Below are 20600 nucleotides of genomic sequence, written 5' to 3'. Positions count from 1 at the left end.
ACTTTTCCTAACATAATTAAATGATAGGTTACACCCATGACTGATTAAAATTACTTGCTTTACAGGTGGATGGATTTATAAATTTAAGTTTCATAATTAATGAATGAATGCTGGTTTCACAAGTAATGACTCAGACAAAAGGTCCACATTTGCTGCATAAAAAGCATTTGTTCATTAGTATCAGTGGATATCCATAAAACATTTAGGATTAAACATTTAGATGTCACTGTTACAGTTACTGTATACTGAGCGGCAAGAAAAAAATTAAAACATATGCAGAGGGTTAAGAGTGTTCACATTAAACAGGAACATTACTGGATAAGCAGAAGCACAAAATTGAAGGTACAACAAAGAATAAGCAAAAACAGAAATATAATGAAATACTGCAAATACTGAATATCTTGAACTGTTTGAAAACAAAGGTAAGCTTTAGAAAGAAAATTTCAATTTAGGTCAATAATATCACAACCATTCAAAGACTTTTCAGCCTAAAACTCAATAAATACTGACATTTTGTGCTTTTGGTTTTGTTAGAGAGTGAATAGATATTGGACTTAACATTAATTATTCTGAACAGAATAATTACAGAAACAGAAGGTAGCTAATCAAATCAAAATCTATTTATTTAAACAAAGACAAAATGAAAAGCTTAACCAATGACAAGAGCAATTTATACTAAAAATGGTTCAGTAACAAAAAGGATGACATTCCAACAACCAGCAATACGTGTTGAACAAATAACAGCCCCGCAACCAAGAAGGACAAACTGTAATACTTAAAGCTCATGTACCTGAATAATATTTGATTACTCCAACATTAGATATTTGACAATCAAGGTGCTCTTTGTTGTTTTAAATGCTTTTAAACAACAGCTATTAACAATATTCTTTTCTTTTTTTTTAAATGTCTGCCCTAACGGCAGCATGTGGCAACCTTAGTTTCAGTAGGCACTGGGCTGTAGACCACCAATCTTATGTCTTATATCTCATCATTAAGCTCACTGCAAACATCACCTTCAAATCTTTCACGCATCCCCTCTAAATCACTTTAAAGCTACTTTACTACTAATGTACTATTTTATATTTCACATCAATCTGCACAGTACACTGGGGTTGTCCTCTCATGAAGAACAACTCAATCTTACAACAAAAAAAAATCTTATTGCAGTTCCTTCATTTAATTATTTTTAAACACTGTACCATCATGCTAATCTTAGATGAATAAGGTACAGTGTTGGGTACAAAAGAAAATAATCCAAGATCAGCAAAAAGTATCCTGACAAAGAGCCAATACGGCATAGACTTGGACTAAACACAAAGCTTGTATTTATCTTCTCAGGAATTAAACAGAATGTTGACATCCATTAATAGCAGAGATAAGTTGGTGTTAATCATTCTAGTTCATTGATATGTCTAAAATTTCCTCCAAAGACCAGCAGAGAAGGTGTTAATTTAGTCTTAGGAGTGTTACAACATAGAAGCTAAATTAACTGTCATGTGACCCCTGTGGTTTGTAGAACACAGGATCAACCAAGACAGGTCTTAACTTGAGAACATGTTAACAATAAGAGCATTTTTAGTGAAATTCAGTTCATTACGGTCATGATTTCTGTTGGGTCATTTTGAGGATATCAAATATATAGTTGGCTACAGTACAGATTCTCAGTGACAGTTTGTCTTAGCTATAAAACTATAATAAGAATAAGTGTAAGAATAATAAACCCTGATCATGCCCTTTAAACTGTTCATAGAAATCAACAACTTGTATGAGCAACTACATGTGTGAGCATGCACACCCTGGATATTCAAAATGAGTACTTAGTAAGATAACCATCTTATTCAATTCAAGTTTATACTTTACTTGCCCTCTTAAAGTGGCCTATGCAAAACACTTCATTGTTATCTGCTCAACTATAAACCCTGAGTATATACAGTTCAGCTATAATGTATGTGAAATGGTTTCATTGCCTCGTTGTCTGCTAATAAAAAGGGGAAACCAAATAATTGATAGTTTAACCCTACTACCTTTGAATATCCCTCAAAATAAACAAACGCAAAAAGCTGTAAAAGAGAACGCCAGGGTGGTTGTTAGCAGTCAGTGGAGATTTTGGCAGAGAGATCCTGGATTCGCCGGGCACTACAGCTCTTGCACAGAATGTGACCGTCCAGAGGGTAGCAGCCTCGACCCTCTCCTTCAGACGATAGAAGCAACCCACACTCCTGCAACACAGTCACAGCAATCGGCCCATAAGTAGCTTAATTTGGAAAGCAGCTGAACATATTAATTTCAACAGTGTGTGTTTACCTCACAAACATAGCAGTTGACATGGAAACTGCGATCCAGAGCCACAATTCTTACGGTCTCCTCCTGACCTGGCTCAGGCATTATGGGCTCCCCACACACAGAGCACCTTGGGGCAAACTTCCTGTTCACACAAATACACGCATTGTACAAAAATAAAAGGTTAACATACACATATAATCCCATAGACCTACACATGCTGAATTAATTGGAATACATGGTTTGACAGAAGGGTTTGCACCTTTTTGGAGGATTAAAGCAAGTGTACAGTCCGGTACATAATTATTTGGACAGAGGCACACATTTTTTTTTGTTTTTTTGTCTCTGTACACCACCACAGTGTACTTAAAATTAATCAGTCAAGGTGAGTGAAGTGTAGAAGTTCTGCTTTAATGAAAAAAGTTTAAAAAAAGATTTTCTCATGCTCAAAAGTAATTAGGCTTAAAAGTCCAAAGAGACAGATAAAACTCCAAAACAGAGAGGCCAGATGAGACCTGGCTTAAACAACCTCTAAAAACTGTCCAGTTCTTAAACAAGATACAAGTTGTACCACAATAATTGGAGGAGAACAACATATTAAAGGAAAGGGATGGCTCTTTTCTGGTTGCCATTACTGATGATGTGATTGTTGATGAAAGTAACAATCAATTGTAGATAGACATTTTGCTCAGATTCAGTCAAATATTGCAAAACTGATGGATAATGCACCAAAATGTGCCAGAAAGTAACCAAGAAAGGAAATGCTTTAAAGGGCAAAGTCAGCACCTTACCTCAACACCTTAACTAACTTACTGAAGAAAAGACAGAAGACAGGTGCATACAAACAGTAACTGAAGGAAGCTGCAGTAATAGTCTGGCAAAACTTCTCAAAGGGAAGAACTCAGCGTTATATCAGCGGTGATATTTATATAAGTTCCAGACTTCAGGCAATTGTTCACTACAAACTTTTTTGCCTAAAGTATTGTTTAAAATGAACCTAATATTTAGGATAGTTTGTCTAATTAATCTAAGTCAGTATTACGAATTTGAAAGGAAAAAAACGATTACCAAGGAATGGGAAAAAATATCCAAATTCAACATATCATGATACAAAAATGTCAGGATATATGTCTCACTTGGTCTTGCGATGTGGTCTTGTGATAATCATGTAGTCATGTTTCTTGTACCAGAAAGTTTTTATTTTTTGCAATTAAGGTAACAGAACAATTTATCCTGTTGATCCAAGTATTTACTACAGAAATCATCAAATGTGTACTGGGCTAATGCTTCTGGTATGTTTGGCCAGTTTTTGGCTCTACATTTCAGTCTGGTTCTTGTACCTGATCAGTTTCAAAGGACTGTTTTAAAAAAATAAATTAATAATAAAATGATGGCACTTTACTTGTTTTTTAAATATTACATTAAACCAGTGGCAGAAAAGGGAACAAAGACTAAAGCACAGGTATACTGCAGTCATTTTATTACTAAAACTCTAAATTCTATCTAAATTGCATCACATTAAAAACACACCCCAGCCCCTCCTCGTCAACATGCTACCAGCCCTGTTCCACATTATGTATTAAATTATATATAGATTTTTTTTTTCTTTGCTTCATTTCAAAACCAATGAGGTAAACAGAGACAGAAATACAAACATTGCCACTAAAGTTGTGCTTACCTGTGGAAGTCCTCAATGCAGTGAATCTGTGAAGTGGCATCCACAGTGAAGGGAACACCATCAAGGCAGCAGCCACACACTACACAATTGAAGCAACGCGGGTGATACGCCTTCCCCATTGCCCTCAAGATCCGGTCCAAGATTGGTTTCGAACACTTTGAGCAGCGCTCCAACGTGCTCTGAGAAAAATTCGAGAAACAAGGGCCAAATAGAAAGCATTACAATGAGCTGATAATGAATCAATTGAAAATTTTCTTTACAGATAAGCAACTGAAAGTAATCAAAAAGACAGAGAGTAAGATCTTGAGAAGAGAAAATGAGAAAACAAAGTTAAAAATCAGAACAGTGGATAAGAGTAAAACTCTATAATGTGGGCAAACCACCACAAGAAATGAGGAGTTAAAATGTCTGGGAGAATGACGGAGGGTGGTGGGCCATGCAAGACAAATTAGTAATATGAGTTTTGGGGGTGTATTGTAAAAGAAAAAAAAAAGGAAAAGAGGGGGAAAAAAAATCAAATGTGCAGAATAACAAAAAAATTTGGACTCACAATGTAACAACTCTCACAGTAGCTCTTTTTGTCCAGTGCATAGAAAGGCTTGCCACGGAGTTGGGCATGGCAGGTGATACACGTGAAACACTCCACATGGAACACCTGCTCCATAGCAATACAGCCGCTCCCATCACCGAGCACGTTGTCTCCACACCTGGCACACCGGCCTAAAAGATAAACAAATTACAATAATGGTGTAAAAAAGGCTTCAAGATCAATGTTTAAAGTTTATAAAATCAACAAATGACTCTGTTTTAAGAGCACGAGTCTCCATACCGAAGTATTCCTCTGTGGGGGGGTGATTCATGTCATACACCAACTTCTTAGTAAGACGGTCCAGCTCCTCCTCAGGTCTTGGCGCTGATCCCTGTGGGTACAACATGAACAACAGTTTTACCATACAAGAAATATTAAATCAGTACTGAAACTTGTGATTGTCAGTTTGTGGATTCTGACAATCACACAAATGTGTGGTTCTTCCCCAAACTGTTGCCACAAAGCTGAATTCACATAATTGTATAAAATGTCTTTGTATGCTGCAGCATTACAAGTTCCTTTCACTTGACCTAAAGGAACCAGAACATAATTCCAGTATAAAAATGCTCAAAGCAAGCATAAAAATTATGGAGTATGGTTTATCTGGTTTGGAGTGAAAGAAACTGAGGGCCAGCACAGAGCCCTGAACCCAACCCAACTAAAACCTTTTGAGATGAATCAGAACACTGAATGCATTTCAGGCCTCCTCACCCAAAATTAGTGTCTGACGAGAGAGGATGCTATTGCTGTATAAGCGCAAAAGGGGACAAATTCTAGAATGGAAAACAGACAGGAACTAATCTTTTATGTCCATTACAAAATTCTTACCTTACCAACCTGGTAGCTCTGCTCTTGTCCTTTCTTTCCTGGTGGTCCCTGTACCCTGCTTGGCACCTGAACACTACCGGAACCTGCCTTATATGCTGCTGGATCACCATAGGCTTGCTGAGCTGGTGGGGGTGGTGGTGGATACCATCCTTGTCCCTGTCCTGGGACTTCAGAGTAATGTGGGCGGTCCTGTGGAGCAGGGCAGGTAGCATGCTGACGAGGAGGGGGTGGGGTGTAGGCCTGCTCCGCCTGTCTCCCGCTCTGAGAATAAGTGACAGGCTGGGCGGTTTTAACTTGCACTGTAAAGCGTGGCCCACTTGGGGTGGAGGCAGTGGTGTAGGAGGCTGGTACTGGTTGGGGGTAAGGTTTGTGGGCGGAGGATGATGGGGACGGATAGGTGTATTCAGGCTTTGGGGTGGATGCATAAGGTGGAGAAGGATGGTACTGACTCTGAGGATGAGGAGGGTAACCCATAGAGGGTCTAGTCTGGGATGGAGCACCTGCCTGGTTGGACGATTTGTAGCGCTCGCTGTGGAGATGCATGTTGTAAGGCACGTTGTCATACAGCTGTGTGGATCAAAAGGAAATGTAAATCTTTCACCGTTGCAAATCTTGTTACAATCATAGTCAGGGAGAATCTTTTTTTGAAAATTCTTATTATTTATAAATGTCTATTGCAATCTGAAGGTCAGAAAGATAAGACAGAGGATCTAAGCTACCTGTGTGCTTGTGTTCTGAGGATGGCTGTCCATGTCAGCCAGCATGCACGTGAGAGAATCTATCTCTGCATCAATACTAGAAAGATGCTTATCAGGCCCACATTTCTGAAAATAACAAATAGTGACAAAACAATATATTTATTCATAATGCACAAATTCTTACCACAATTCAGAGACCAATCAATTTTATGTTTTAAAATCTGGAATGTGCTTTCAGAATCTGACCTTTAGCAGTGCATAAAAAGAGATCTGTCTATAAAACATTATTTTACACTATTCATTTTATTTTTAAAATAATAATCTACAGTAATAAGGTAGGAAAAGATCATTTCCTTTTTAAAAATCATTTCCTTTTTAACATTTGAGATGAAGCAATTTCTTAGGCCTAGAAAAGGGGTAAAAGACCAGCTTTGGCCCCAAGTTATGCGTGAGGCAAATGATGACAGTGGTGTCTTTCTTCATAAACTGACACTCACATACAGTAAACCATTAGTTTGTTATGCTCTGGTTTGGACTCACATGGTGATCATAGCTGGTCATGTGAGTGTTCCAGAAAAGATGGTCATCTTTGGGTCCATGACCTGGGGGGTAATAATGCTCTCCTTGTGGAGAAAGATATGATGACGCCCCTGAATAACCTTCTTGGTGCTGGTGATGCATGATTCCACCTAATTAATCACATATACACATAGAATTGTAATGCAATGTCTTCCATTTTATCTAACCACTAATTACTTGTTTAAACAGCCAACATATTTATTTTATGTTTTTACAGAGAGAAAACAAACTAGTAAAGTAGTATCTATTAGTAGCACTGTATATTGAAGTCAAGTTAAACAATCACCATCACCCTTAAAAAATAAGTCCATATACTATCATATACAAAAGTTAGTACATCCTCTTTTAATTCTGTTTTTTTTTTGTGTGTAAAAACCATAAAAATAATTTGATCATAGCAAGTCTTAGTATTAGGCAAACAACATAACTTTTTTACCTTGCTATTATTTATTCAACAAAAATGTATCATTGTCCTGTTGCATGACCTAATACAGCTGTTTCACACAACCTATAACAGATATCATCAAATTTGACTGAAGAATACTCTGGTATAAAGAGGGGAGTTCATGGTCGACTCAATCACTGCAAGGTGCCCAGGACATCTTGTGGACATTGTTCCAGAAGCCTTGTGCTTTGTTCAGGTGCAATTTTGCAAACCTCAGTTGGGCTTCTGTTATTTTTTTTGACAGAAGAGGCCTTCTCCTGGCAACCCTTCCAAACATATGAGTGATATGAGCAATAAATATGAGCAATGCACCCTGGGGTGAATGGGTTGGGACATCCATTCCTGGGAAAATCGTCAACTGTCGTGAATGCTTTCCACTCGTGAATAATCTTTCTCACTGCATAAAACTGAACTCCAAATTGTTTGGAAATGGTTTCACCACCCTTTCCAGATGTAATAATCACTTCTCTAAGACCTTTGCTTAATGGTTTCCCCTTTGGCATTGGGTTAACACACCTAAATGCTCAAGACCAGCAAACTGGTTTCTGCTTTTTAGACACCTACTGTACACAGCTGATGATAAACAGTTAATCCAGAGTTGATTATTAGCAGCACCATCCCACAACTTACCCTCTTAAATCCAATGGAAGCAGTAAAGAGGTAGTTAGTATTGACGATTGCTTTTATTTTTGTAAATAAATAACTGCACTGTGAAAAAAGTTCTATGTTGTTCGTCTGAGGTTGTCTTTGCCAGATCAGATTATTTTTATTACATTTTTATACAAAAACAAATAGAATTTAACAGAGGGTACTAACTTTTGAACAAGAGTGTATTCTTGATTGTTTTCCACTCCCCACTGTGCTACTGTCAAAGAAAACAAAAAGGAGGTGACAGAGGCTTTAAGCCAAAACAGGTTTATTCACCACCAGATCAAAAAAAAAGTCAGTTTGAACGTGCCTCTTAGCTCCTTAGAATTTATAGACAACAGATTTTTGGATCAATGGAAAAGACCTTTTACCTGACGCTGATTTATACAGTCACACATTTTATGTATGATCAGTCAACATGTCTATGTTAAAATTTTAGAGAATGAGATTATCAGTGTGGATAGGGCTGGGCAATTAATCGAAAAGTAATCGAAATCGACAATTAAAACCTATAATCGATTAAATTTTCCCAGGCCGATTATTTCGATTACTTTCCCTTTAAAAACATTACCGCGTGTGGAGTCACGTGACCCTGCTCCGTTACGTTATTTCGCCAACATGTCGAGCATGGAGAGCTTAAACACTGAGACAACTGAGCAACAAGAGCAGCTTGTACCAAAGAAAAATGCAGTCTCCGTTATTTGGACACATTTTGGCTTCAGTAAGGATGACACTGAACAAAATGAAGTCAGATGAAGATACTGTAGAAAAACAGTTTCGACGCCCAAAGGTAACACCACCAGTTTGTTTCAACACTTAAAGCACAATCACGTGTTATGAGGGCAAAAAAATTAATAAAATTATCGTTCATTAATCGTAATCGCAACTTTCAAGTTAATAAATACAGTGCATTTTTTAAATATATTTTTTTTATTATCGTGTTGTAATGCAGATGGTCCAAACAGATATATTCCATTTCTCACCAAACACCATCTTGTAGACCTAAACTGCATCCAGAACATAAAGTATAAGACTTTCTCACCTGAGGGTCCAGCGGCTATGTACCTTGAGGACACACCATTTCCACTTGCTGCTCCATTTTGGTCATACACACCATATTTGGCTCTCTGGTCAGGTGGACCTTTTTTGGGTGGTCTGTAGAAAGCAGGTCCAGTGTGTGACATCTGTGCTGTTGTTCTCTCTGGGCTACTTAGAGTTCTTGGGGGAAGCCAGGTAGGACTGGACATAACAGGCTTCTACCGACACTGAAAGATCATTTGTTTATATAGTTAGTTGTAAAAGAAGAAGAAGAAAAATACCTGCGAGTTAATGTTTAAAATGCATGATAAATGGTCAACACATCAAAAAATTTATATCTGGTTTATGTTAGTGTTCTAAAGATTTAGCTGAATGATAAGAGTGCAAAAAGTGGATAGTTATAAAATAAATCTCTCAGCCATAAACAGATTGATGATTACAGTATTTGAATAAATAACAATCTAAACACTCTGGTGTGATGTCATCAAACAAACATCAATTATGCCTGTGTACATAATAAAAAATGGAAGCCTGATGATGTTATAAGCTTTGTAGATGTCTGTAAACAGTTATCAGCTTTACTCTTGCAAAGTGTTGTTACTACAACAAACCTTTGGTGAAAAAAAGCAGGAAAAGGGAACTATTCTCAAGCAAAAGGGGGAATTCCAGGGGTGCTCCAGCCTTCAGCCTACTACACACAACTCTCTCACAGGTGCAAAGTTCCTCTAGATCCCCCATTGGCACAATAGCTATTGTCCTGTTTTTTAGACATGACCCTTTGTGTACAAACCTCAACATCCAAATAAGATCGGAAACATTGTGTAATATTTTTTTTGTCGATCCATCTGGACCAGTACAATAATATCCACTCTCACAATGGTGTGTAAAACCTGGAATCACACTGCTCACACAGTTCTACTCAGCTGTCATTGAATCTGTCTTGTGCACTTCATTTACTCCCTTGGTTTGGCTCAGCTATAAAATCAGACTTCAGAAGACTACAAAGGACGGTTCGGACAGGCGAAAGAATTATTCGTGCTCATCTGCCCACCTTTCAAGAACTGTATATATCCAGAGTGAAGAAAAGGGCTCAGAAAATCAATTTGGACCCTTCACATATAGGCCATCTTCTCTTTGAACTTTTGCTGTCTAGTTGGTGCTACAGAACAGAAGTGGCCCAGACAACCTACCAGTTAAATGTTCTCCCCACTGTCCGATATTAATGTGCAATACCACTGATATTTATTTGATAATACCTACATCTTATTCCACTTATTGTTAATTTGTGTGTGTAAGCTTCTGTACCCAAAACAAATTCCTTGTATGTGCAAATGTACTTGGCAATAAAGCTCTTTCTGATTCTGTATACTGGGAGCCTGTTAGCTAGAGTGCAGTGATCTGAACAGTGAGGCTTATTGGGGAAACATGGCCTAAACTTGCAACATAACCGTATCACATTTCAGTTTCTGACAAGACTACATGCGACAGGTGATATCTACATTTAGTGTATGTGGTCACAACAGGATTTATAACCTCCTATGAAATGATTTCAACACGGTTAACGTCTGCTCTCGTGACACAGGCCTGCGTCCAAACAAGCGGCCAAGCAGAAGGAGTGTATGGAACCGAGCTGTGTACCAACACCGCACCGACTGAAGCCGCTCAGGCGCAAACTCACTTCCGAGGACTGCTGGCCAACAAACACACCACAAAGACCGAGGTTTTTCCATAACACCTTTCCTAAAAAAAAAAAAAGAACCCGAAACAACATGTTGCGCTCGCCGGGAGAGTGTGTATCCGAGTCGCCGCTCCACTCTTACCATCAGTGGGAGGAAACACTGGAGCACTTTCAGCTCGGGTTTAGCAAACCAAACTTAGCTATAAATCGATTAAAGCCAACGCAACACGACCAGATTGTATCAGCGCCGAGGTTATTGTGTAAAATCGGAACAATGCAGTATTGTTGTTGTTACCCGTGGCCGTGCCTCCTGCTCGAAACGCTGGCTTTATTCCACCACCAGGTCTACAGCCGCACCGACGCGACGCGACTCTCATCTAGGAAATTAAACCGACTGTAAGCGTGTGTAAGCCTCGTCATCCTAAGCGATAGCATGCGTCCATATATTCCTGTCTCTCCCGCATTCGGTTTGGAATTTTTCTAAATCTGGTGCGTATGTAGGTCTACAAGTCCACTGCGTCGAGCTACTACACAAGTTTTAATTTTTTTTGGTTTTTCTTGTTGTTGTTGTTATCTAATACAAAGGGCGCAAGACTCCATAGTCGTTCGTCGTCCCGCATATATGAGCAAAATCGGAAAGAGTATAATCTCTGTTAGACCCTTCTGTCTGTTTTCATAAGCATGCATTGCTAACAGTAGCTTAACAACACCACCACCACCATCATGATGATAACACCTCACCTCCGGGACACATCCTCACTTAGGCAGAGAAACAACAGCAAAACGGCATACGTTACTTCGCCATGCATTCGATGTGCTGCGCAGGTAAAGTTTATGAGTTTTTCCCTATTAGCATCGACTTCCTCCCAGTGAGAGACTTTACCGTGGATCCGGGGCCCGTAGCGACGCGCTAAACCTGTGACGTCAGTTCGGTGAGGGGCGCGCGTGCTGCACCGTACAGTCAGAATCCCGTATTGGAATGACAGATGGCAGATATCTTCATCCACAGAAATAAAAACCAGCCACCATAGAGAGGGAAGTTAAAGAGTACAGAGATAGTTTGATCTATAAATATATATATATTTAATATAATATATTCTCGGCTTTATATATATATATATATATATATATATATATATATATATATATATATATATATATATATATATAAAACATTATCATCACCCACCTAAAATTGAGTAGCCTTTTGCTGCCTGAACAGTGATGTTCTGATACTTTTTATTGGGACCAACTTTCAGCAATTTGAGATACAGCAGCTCTTCTACTGGATCGAACCACACTGACCAGCCTTCGCTCCCAATGTGCATCAGTGAGCTTTGGCTGCCCTTTACCACACTGCTGGTTCCCCCGTATTGTTGAGCTGAAGTTTGGGAGTTGCTCTGATCCAGTCATTCAGCCATCATAATTTGGCCCTTGTCAAAGTCACTAAAAGCCTTACCCTTGCCCATTTTTTCTGCTTCCAACGCATCAACTTTAGGGACAAAATGTTCACTTTCTGCCCAATATATCCCACACATTTCCAGGTGCAATTTTAACAAGATATTGTAACTGTAGCTAATGTGGCAAGGGCCAAATTCTGACGTCTAGATAAGCAAAAAAGGAAGAAAAAAAATACTACATCTTGATAGTAAATTAATGTGTGAAAAATGATTCCTTATGCTCCAAGAACCTCTCTTACATAATTTGAGTCCTGGAAAATATCTGGAAATCAGGGAAGAAACAACTCAGTTGATGTGATAACCTGGTCATTCAGTACATTCAGGTCATCAGCTGACTTCATTTTATTGCCACATAACATTGCTGAGTCTAGACCTGACCAAATTAAGTAACCCTTTATCACAGTGGTTTGTAGTGGCCACTACACATAATGTGTGCATCGCTTTATGTTCTTCCCTTCTTACCCATGCGGCCATCTCTCAGGAATAGGATTAATCTGAACTGATAACGGATAAGACCACATGATCTTTTTCTATTGCTCTAAGTCCAATCCATATGCTTCCTAGCAAATTGTAGTCCTGTTTTTCAATTAACCTAACTAAAAAGTTAACTATTTCATTTCAGGATGTAATACTATGTGTGCAAGTTCTCACTCTAATTCCAGTCATTTTTAAGTTTGGATAATATCATTGCTTGATGTAGGCCAATGTTTTGACCCTTCTGAATTGTGGTTCTCTGACTCTCTGGTTCTCTGATTCTCATGTATTGTATTATATAGTATCTGTCGGCATTATTATGTTCACTAGAAAAGATTACTCACTGTAGACAAAGAGAGGGGGGTTAAAACTGTTATTTTTTCTCTGTCTAGCTTACTCTTTGCGTTTGTCAACTAGACATTTAATATTTTGATAAATTTATGATCGTGTGGCTTCTTCTGAGAATCATTCTTTAAAACAGTGTAATGTACAGTATATACAACGCCAGGACATTTTTTTTAGATAAACATACCATAGACATGGATTTTGTGACTACTGTATAAAATTACTGAGTGTGCCCCATACTCAACAAACAACTCAGTGTCTCTACTGGGTTGAAAATATTCTACCAACCAAAAATATCTTTCCAACAGCAGTCCAGTGGGCAGAAACTGTGGATGTACAAAGGGCTAGATGTCAGTTACCCTAAGTCACTGCAATGCAGAGATTGGACCACTTATGTCTTATGATGGTAAAGCAGAAAGTTCTGCATAACAGCAGAAAGCAAAGACACTGGTTTGTGTAGGTAAAACTTATTCCTCATTGGAGTAGGACTTTTTTTTTTTTTTTTTTTTTTAAGATTCCTTAAATTATGGTCAAAGGTGTAGGGACAAAATGAAATTTCTCACTAACAATCAACTGCATAGGCTCTTCAAAAATGCTGAAAGAAAAGATAACATATAAGGAGGAAATGTCAGGGATATATCATACGTCCTGGGATAATTCCTAGACTTCACAGAAGTCTCAACGCTATACCAGAAATATAAAGAAATTGATTAAGCTAATACATGTCATTGCAGTTGTTAATGTATTAAAAAGACTAAAATAGAGATTAGGGTATTTATGTATTTAATTAGGTGTGTCATTAAGTAAATATGAAGGCAATACCATGTATATAATTTGCCATTCACACACAAAAAAAAGAAATACACTGCCTGGACAAAAAACATCACATAATCTAAGATTTCATTTAGTCACACAAAGTGGTGGCGAGTTCATGTGTAAAAATGATTCCTCATGCTCCCAGAACCATTATTTCACAATTTGAGCGCTTTATACGCTTGAGTCATCAGGGATGATAAACGCCATAGATGTGATAACCTGGTTTAGTAGATTAAGGTCATCAGATGACATTATTTTTATTGTTTATTGTTTTTTATTGTTGACATTATTTTAATTATTTTATTGTTTTTTATCAGATGACATGATTTTATCACATAATGTTGTTGAGCCTAGACCTGAACAACTGAAGCAACCTTCAGAGGCTTTGTACAGTGGGAACTATACATGATAAGTGCACCACTTAATGCGCTTCCTTGACACACCCATCACTCTGGAATAGGGTCAATCTGAACTCATCAGAACAAATGACTTTTTTAAATTGCTCCAAAATCCAATTTTTATGCACGCTATTGAATTGAATCATTTGAATTGAATTGAATCACCATAATGGCACACAGCGGTTTTGTCCCAGTCCTATGAGTTTTTATCACATTGTGTGTGTATGTAAATACTCTTACTTTCACTATTAAATATACACGACTTCACCAAGTGTTTAGGAGATCTCTATTCATGATTATTTCTGACCACATTTTATCAACAAAGTTGACAGTTTAGCACTATCCTTCCAGCTTTTGATAATGCATTGAACAATTTGTAATCCAGTTTCAGTAATTTCAAATATCCTTAGTTGTTTCATTTGCATGATGCAGCCCAGTAATCTGACCTTTCAGAAATTGTGACTTTTTTGGGTCAGGCAGTGTAAGTATATACATGAACTTTGGGACTTTATTGACTTATTTATTGACTACCTTATTGTAGAAAAATAAAGATGTATTTGGTACAGCATACAGTATATGGAGCTGATACTATTACTGTCTAATATCAACTGTTATCTAGTCTTTTAATACACCCTTAAAGTAATTGCTTCATAAAATAAATTGCCTTTCTTTTATTAGGGCAATTGAATTTAAAACTAGAGTGGAGAATGAAATAGTTCATTTAAAATCAGAATAAAAAAATCTGGTCAAGATTGTGACGGATCCAGAGCCAATACTTGTTACACTGGGCCCAAAATAAACTAAAATAAATACAGCCTTAAAAATACACATGGTAAAGACATTTGTTTATTTTTCTATTTAAATGGCAATAGTGTACCATTGTGGACCATTGGATCTTTACTTACAATAATCCTGAGGGATTGCCTCAGGTTCAATCAGATGCAGCCCCTTTTTTGTGTGACTGTTGAGGGGGAAAGTTCTGATGTGTTTACTGATTTCTCATTAGGTTTATTTATTATTAAACGTCGCGTGACATGACTTTTCATTAACACTAAGAATCCAGACAGAATTAACACAGAACCACCTACATGCACTGAACACTTCATTATAAACACTTTTTCACTTTTTTACTTCACTTTTTTCAATTGTGACATTTAATTTTATCAGGGAAATGTGTGGAAGAAATGCAATATGCATAAAATCACATAAGGACCAACAGTTTTGGGTAATTTGAACATCAACTATCACAACAGGGAAAATCAAGACTGGTTCAAGCTGACAAAAAGAATACAGCAGTTCAGATAACAACTGAGGAAGCAGAAAAACATCTCAGAATTCACAACACGTTGACGTGGATACCTTGCTTCTAGTTTTCCCATGAGAGTCACTAGTAGTCACTATTGAATGATTCATAAGTTTCCACAAGGACTTTTACACTTTCCAACAATTAAGAAACTCTAGAGACAATGAATAGTATGTTATTCATGGTTATGACACATGCCATCCTCCTATCCTTGTGAGGATCTTCCACTCACAAAATAAATAATACAGCTAATAATTAGTATGCTATACCTAACCCTAATTCAGCTCAATTCTCAAGATACGTGTTTGGATACGTTTATTTTAGTTAATTGTTTTACAGTTGTTAAAAATCAGTGATCCCTATCAAAATATAAAAAAACAAAATGCACACACACACACACACATACACACACACACACACACTTCTACATAACGCTAATAGACACTGCTTCATCTCCACTTCAAAGGAAGCTCATTTTCAGTATTTCTCTTTGTTGTTTTTCTTGTCAAGGTTTTTTCCCCTAAGTGTTGGCCTCCTGTCACCTTCCTAAAGAGGACAAACAAACTCCCCTCCCCACTTCAGCCCTACCGGATAGCCCTCGTATGTCCTTATATGTCCACAACAACTTCAACAGGAAGGAGCTGTGTATCTTGGCTGCAGTTATTGTTTTAACAGCTGCAATAGTGGTATTTTGCCAGGATATAAAATTATGTATAACATACATTAAAAAATTCTTATAATTTTTTCCCCCCCTTGCATTTCTAGTTGCTATAATTATTGGATTGGTGCATATTCTGGTTCTTTAGACAAACAATATAGATAATCATCTTTATAAACTAGGGCTTTGCAGTGATCACTACTTAAATGCACATTATATTGCACATTATATAGTTATCCAGTTATACAGTAATAAGCTATTTTTAACCATTAATCTAGACTTACACTATATTGTAAGTCACATTCATAAAAGCATGACTTTGTTAAATCCAAGACTAGGTTTAAACTATATGATTAGTAATATTCTAGTCTTTAACATTGCATAAGACATAGAGATTATATGTTTCTGAATATGTTATGCTATTATATTACATGTTATAGACGTGGAGCAGAGTTACATACAGTAGATAGAATTACCCCACCCATTGCTGTGGGATACTAGGTACGACACAAAGCTCTGGATAAAAGTGCTGCTGCTGCCAGTCAGACAGACTGTGCAGTTTCCGCTAATTGGTGAACCTCCTTCAGTAATGTTCTCACTTTTCCTAGACCACCCCCTCTCTTCTGTTATTCGCACAATGCCTGGAAGTCGCCTAGACCCACATCTCCTTATATTTTTCTTCTTCTGTTGTTTTCCTACTCTCTTTTTTCTATATCCCTCTCACAGAAAAGTACACAATTGATTCTGCGCTCTCTCAAAACAAATGAGCACAAAGACACACATGCACTTTACACCCCAATCCAAAAGATACTTCCGACTCATGTTATGTACTGTCGGAACTGCATGTTTAGCCAAATTAAAGTTAAGAAAATCACATTTGTTTTCTGGTTGATAAGAATTTACTGTTGACATGCATTTCAATTTCTCTATAATTTAAATTATTTGTACCTTTAAAAAAACGAGCACATCTTTGCTAATTGCAGAAAATGTTAAAGGTAAACAAGAGGTTAAAGAATTTAAGTTTCTGCTCGAGGATGTTGCCTATATTTTACATGAGCAGTAACAATCTGAGATTACAGTGATCATGGTAGTGCACGAAACCACATACACTCAATGAACACTTTATTATGCACCCCTGTACGCCTACTTTTCATGTAACTGTGTAGGAAATGAAATGCATGAAATCACACATGGACTAACAGCTTTGGGCAATTTTCACATCAACCATCACAAAAGGGAAAACACAACAGAACACCTTTGGAATGTGGTAGAATGTGGGTTTTTTTCTGCATAGAATTGCAGGAATCTGCAAAATTGTCTAATATAATCCTGTCAGCATGGGCCACGATCTGAAAGGATCATTTCCAAATAAAGTGCCCTGTGAGTGTATTTCTTCCGTATGGTTATATACTAATCATATATGTAAATATGCTATTTGTAGAATTGTTTTAATTCAGACACATTGTTTTTTTCTGTTTATTTAGCATGATCAACCTGTTATGCCACAGCATGTCAATCAGATTTAAATCTGGACTTTGACTAGGCCACTCCAAAACCTTAATAAAATTTTTTTTTGCCATTCATAAGTGGATTTGCTAGTGTGTTAAAGATTATTGTCCTGCCGCATAACCCAAGAGCTTCAGGCACAACATGCCTCGGCCTCACATTTTCTGGTAGAGCACAAAACTCATGGTTCCATCAATTATGGCAAGTCATCCAGGCCTTGTAGCTGCTCCCAGACCATCATACTACCACCACCATGTTTGACTGTTAGTATGATGTTCTTTTTTATTAAAGTGTTTACGCAGAGTTTGTTTTGCGCCATATTTTAGGCCTGCTTTACATGGTTATATTTTAATATATAATGGTTATATTTTAAAAAAATATTTTATTTAAGTGATTTCTTGATTCAACAAGTCTGGGGGGGGGGGGGGGATTAGGTTTGTATATCGTTTTCCCCTATAATTAATGAAATCATAATTTTAAAAACTACATTTGTTAATTTACTCTGGTTATTTTTTTGTTTAATAATCTAAATCATTTTAAGTGTGATAAATATTCAAATATATAAACTTTACATAAATGTCATACTGAGTTTAGTGCAATAATTTTGGAAAATGACAAAAGATTTTGTGTGTGTGCAGAATGGAACAAGTGAGACAATATACAATGAAATGGCCATATCAATCTTAGAATGTTATGTGTAAATGAATATGTGCCAGGAGTGTCCATGTGCCAGAGCCTCTCCATGAACTATGTAGTACCTCAAAATGAGGTAACTTCCCATTTGTTTTCAAACTATTGGAAACCTAAGAGGGCCCCACATCTCCATTCTCATTCTCTGCTGAACCTTATTGACGGATGTCCTGTGCAGGCGTTTCATGCCTGGCTCAGTGTGAGCTTGTGTGTGTGTGTGTGTGTTGCTCACAGGAAGCATCAAGGAGATGTGGAGGTTGTAGGGGGCGGAGAGGGGGTTCCATGGTTCCTGTACATCTGTGTGCTGCATTTCTCTAGTTGTTGTTTTTAAGTTGTGAGAGAAGGGTATTACCCCGTATAATTTTTTTCACTCTCCCGTTTCCTTCCTCACTATGCCCATAACAAGGGCCATGAAGCACACATGCACACACACACACAAATTCACAAAGTCACAGGAAGCCAGACCGATACAGCCGACAGTCCATGTCAGCAGTCTGAGCAGGGCGTGTAATCTTGCTTCACCCACTGACCTGGCAACAATTCTGCACAGGATTTTCTAGTCTGAGGGCAGGACCTGGATCAAAGAACAAGAATCTAGTATTAGCCAGTGTGAATTTCAGGATATTATCAATGATGCATTAGACAAGCCTTGGTCCAGTTCATGTTCAAACTCTATTTTTCTCAGTCAACAGTTTTACTCTTTAAAATAAAATTTTTGCTCATAACAAATAATATATTCATTCAGACATAACTGAAAATGTGTATAATATCGCCGTCATGCACTTTGCCTCAGTGTGAGATGTCCGTAAAACCACATTATTGGTTAATAAGAATGCAGATTGTACTACATAGCACATAGACCAACTATTGTGATTTGCTGTTTATCAATTTCGTCAGTCTTTCTGATGCACTTTCAGACTTCATGTTCAACAAAGAAGGTGGGTTCTATATTTATCCACTCTGGCTATATGTTTTTGGTGGCACAACAAAAGAGAATGAACTGGAATAGGGTTAAAATAATTTGGAAATAAAACATTTGTACAATTGTTTGAACAAACAGTTTGTACAGACATTTAGTTGCCTTTAAATTGCTCCTAAGATGAATCTAGATTTGAAAATCTAGATTTGGACTGGAGATCCAATTTTTTTCCTGTGGTCTTGTTTGAATTGTTGAATTTTCCCATGGCATCAGAAGCTTGTAATTGTCCAGAGACTTGCTATATGTTTTTTTAAACCATTCTATGATACTAAATCAAAGCTGAAATGAATCTTTCCCTAATCAATTGCTTTAAAATAATTTAATGTGATCTAATTAAATACCCTAATTGACTTGCCAAAATAAGTTTTTGCCATCAGCTGTAGCTTATGTAAGCAATCTTACTCAAGTAAAGCAGTAGGTTAACATGTATAAGGATTTTTTATTTTTAAATGTTAATGAAATACATGGTAATGCTTTTTCATTTCATATTAAAGTGCACATATTTTAGCAAAATTACATTCCAACATACTTTTAAGTAATAATGACTTTCTAAACTCTGGTCTTCACAAAAACGTACTTAAATTTCAGTTTTAAAGTTCGCAACCACAAATATTTTAGTATAGTATGGATCGGATAAATGTTAAGCAGGTCTTGATTATTTAGTGTATTTTTGAAAAATAAAGAAAGTAACACAACTGTTACTTACTGTGTTACTCACGGTGTGTTAATGCTGAAGCACATGCATTAATGTAAAGTACTGATATCAGTTTAAACAAAATAATGTTGCTTTATTGGCTGATATGTGTATCATAATACTGTGTTTGTGTTTGCATGGCAGACTGAGGAGCTGGTGGGTCTATAAAAATCTTTTTGTATTTTTGCTCGAGGTCCTGTGTCCTGGAGAGATTTAAACATGGTTGTGGAGGTTTGCTTTGGTTAAGAGAACTCCTGGACAGTGTTATTAGACCTTGTGACCCACTGACAATACATTTGTGCCCACGCACAAGTACACAAGCACGCACTCATACACCCTGCTGTTTGGCTGCTCACGCACTCTAAAACAATTTCTGCATAAACCCACCCACACAAATAAACAGGTAGGCTACAGATCCAAAACACACAATCCTCCTTTCCTGCCATCACTTTACATTGGAGACAGGTAAAACAGAAAAGGCAAGAGAAAAACAACTATAAATACCTGATGCACGTTGGGGTCCAGTTTCTTTTCCTGTGGCTCTTCCACTGCATGCGTGGGCTGCCTGGGGAAAAGGAAACAAAGATCCAGAAAGGCATTAACTTTTTGCCCTGATTTGAGACCAGTTTTAGTAAATCTATTGTCATGATTTAAAATCAGCATGTAGAGTTTGGGAAGCTGTTTCGAGATCAGTGTAAATAGAATGCCTTCTACCAACACAGGAAATGAGCAGCCCAGCCGCATGGAACTTCCTGCATTACATTATAAAGGATCTCCTCCCTCCAGTTGAACTGGCCAGTTGTAATAAACATCTGA

The 20600-nt window shown here is 37.4% G+C and overlaps 1 protein-coding gene across 4 annotated transcripts; it reads right to left on the bottom strand.

The window, feature by feature from the left end:
* Positions 1-144: 144 nt before the first annotated feature.
* On the bottom strand, positions 145-11431 carry trip6 (thyroid hormone receptor interactor 6). 4 transcript variants are annotated; one of them, XM_053499607.1, is made up of 10 exons: positions 11345-11431; positions 8788-9010; positions 6614-6762; positions 6095-6199; positions 5376-5942; positions 4788-4878; positions 4509-4678; positions 3959-4137; positions 2305-2425; positions 145-2219 (listed from the first exon to the last, which is right to left on the bottom strand). In XM_053499607.1, exons 2-10 carry the CDS (start codon positions 8990-8992, stop codon positions 2088-2090), a joined length of 1719 nt encoding a protein of 572 aa, XP_053355582.1. In that variant the 5' UTR covers positions 8993-9010; positions 11345-11431; the 3' UTR covers positions 145-2087. The 4 variants fall into 4 exon arrangements, with proteins under 4 accessions (XP_053355582.1, XP_053355574.1, XP_053355598.1 ...); XM_053499599.1 differs by having other exon boundaries at positions 11203-11384; XM_053499623.1 differs by having other exon boundaries at positions 5385-5942; positions 11203-11384.
* Between the last annotated feature and the right edge of the window lie 9169 nt (positions 11432-20600).

Source organism: Clarias gariepinus, chromosome 1, assembly GCF_024256425.1.
Source record: "Clarias gariepinus isolate MV-2021 ecotype Netherlands chromosome 1, CGAR_prim_01v2, whole genome shotgun sequence".
Lineage (NCBI taxonomy): Eukaryota > Metazoa > Chordata > Actinopteri > Siluriformes > Clariidae > Clarias > Clarias gariepinus.
Note: the sequence above shows the minus strand (reverse complement) of the source record. Positions and strands in the feature narration are given on the sequence as shown.

What these genes read in the sequence shown, in the direction of transcription:
- trip6 (XM_053499607.1), bottom strand. Translation starts at nt 8,992, where the DNA reads ATGTCCAGTCCTACCTGGCTTCCCCCAAGAACTCTAAGTAGCCCAGAG. An exon ending in CATAGCCGCTGGACCCTCAG is followed by an intron (nt 6,763 to 8,787) that starts GTGAGAAAGTCT and finishes GTGATTAATTAG; the next exon opens with GTGGAATCATGCATCACCAG. An exon ending in ACTGTGAGAGTTGTTACATT is followed by an intron (nt 4,138 to 4,508) that starts GTGAGTCCAAAT and finishes AATTTTTCTCAG; the next exon opens with AGCACGTTGGAGCGCTGCTC.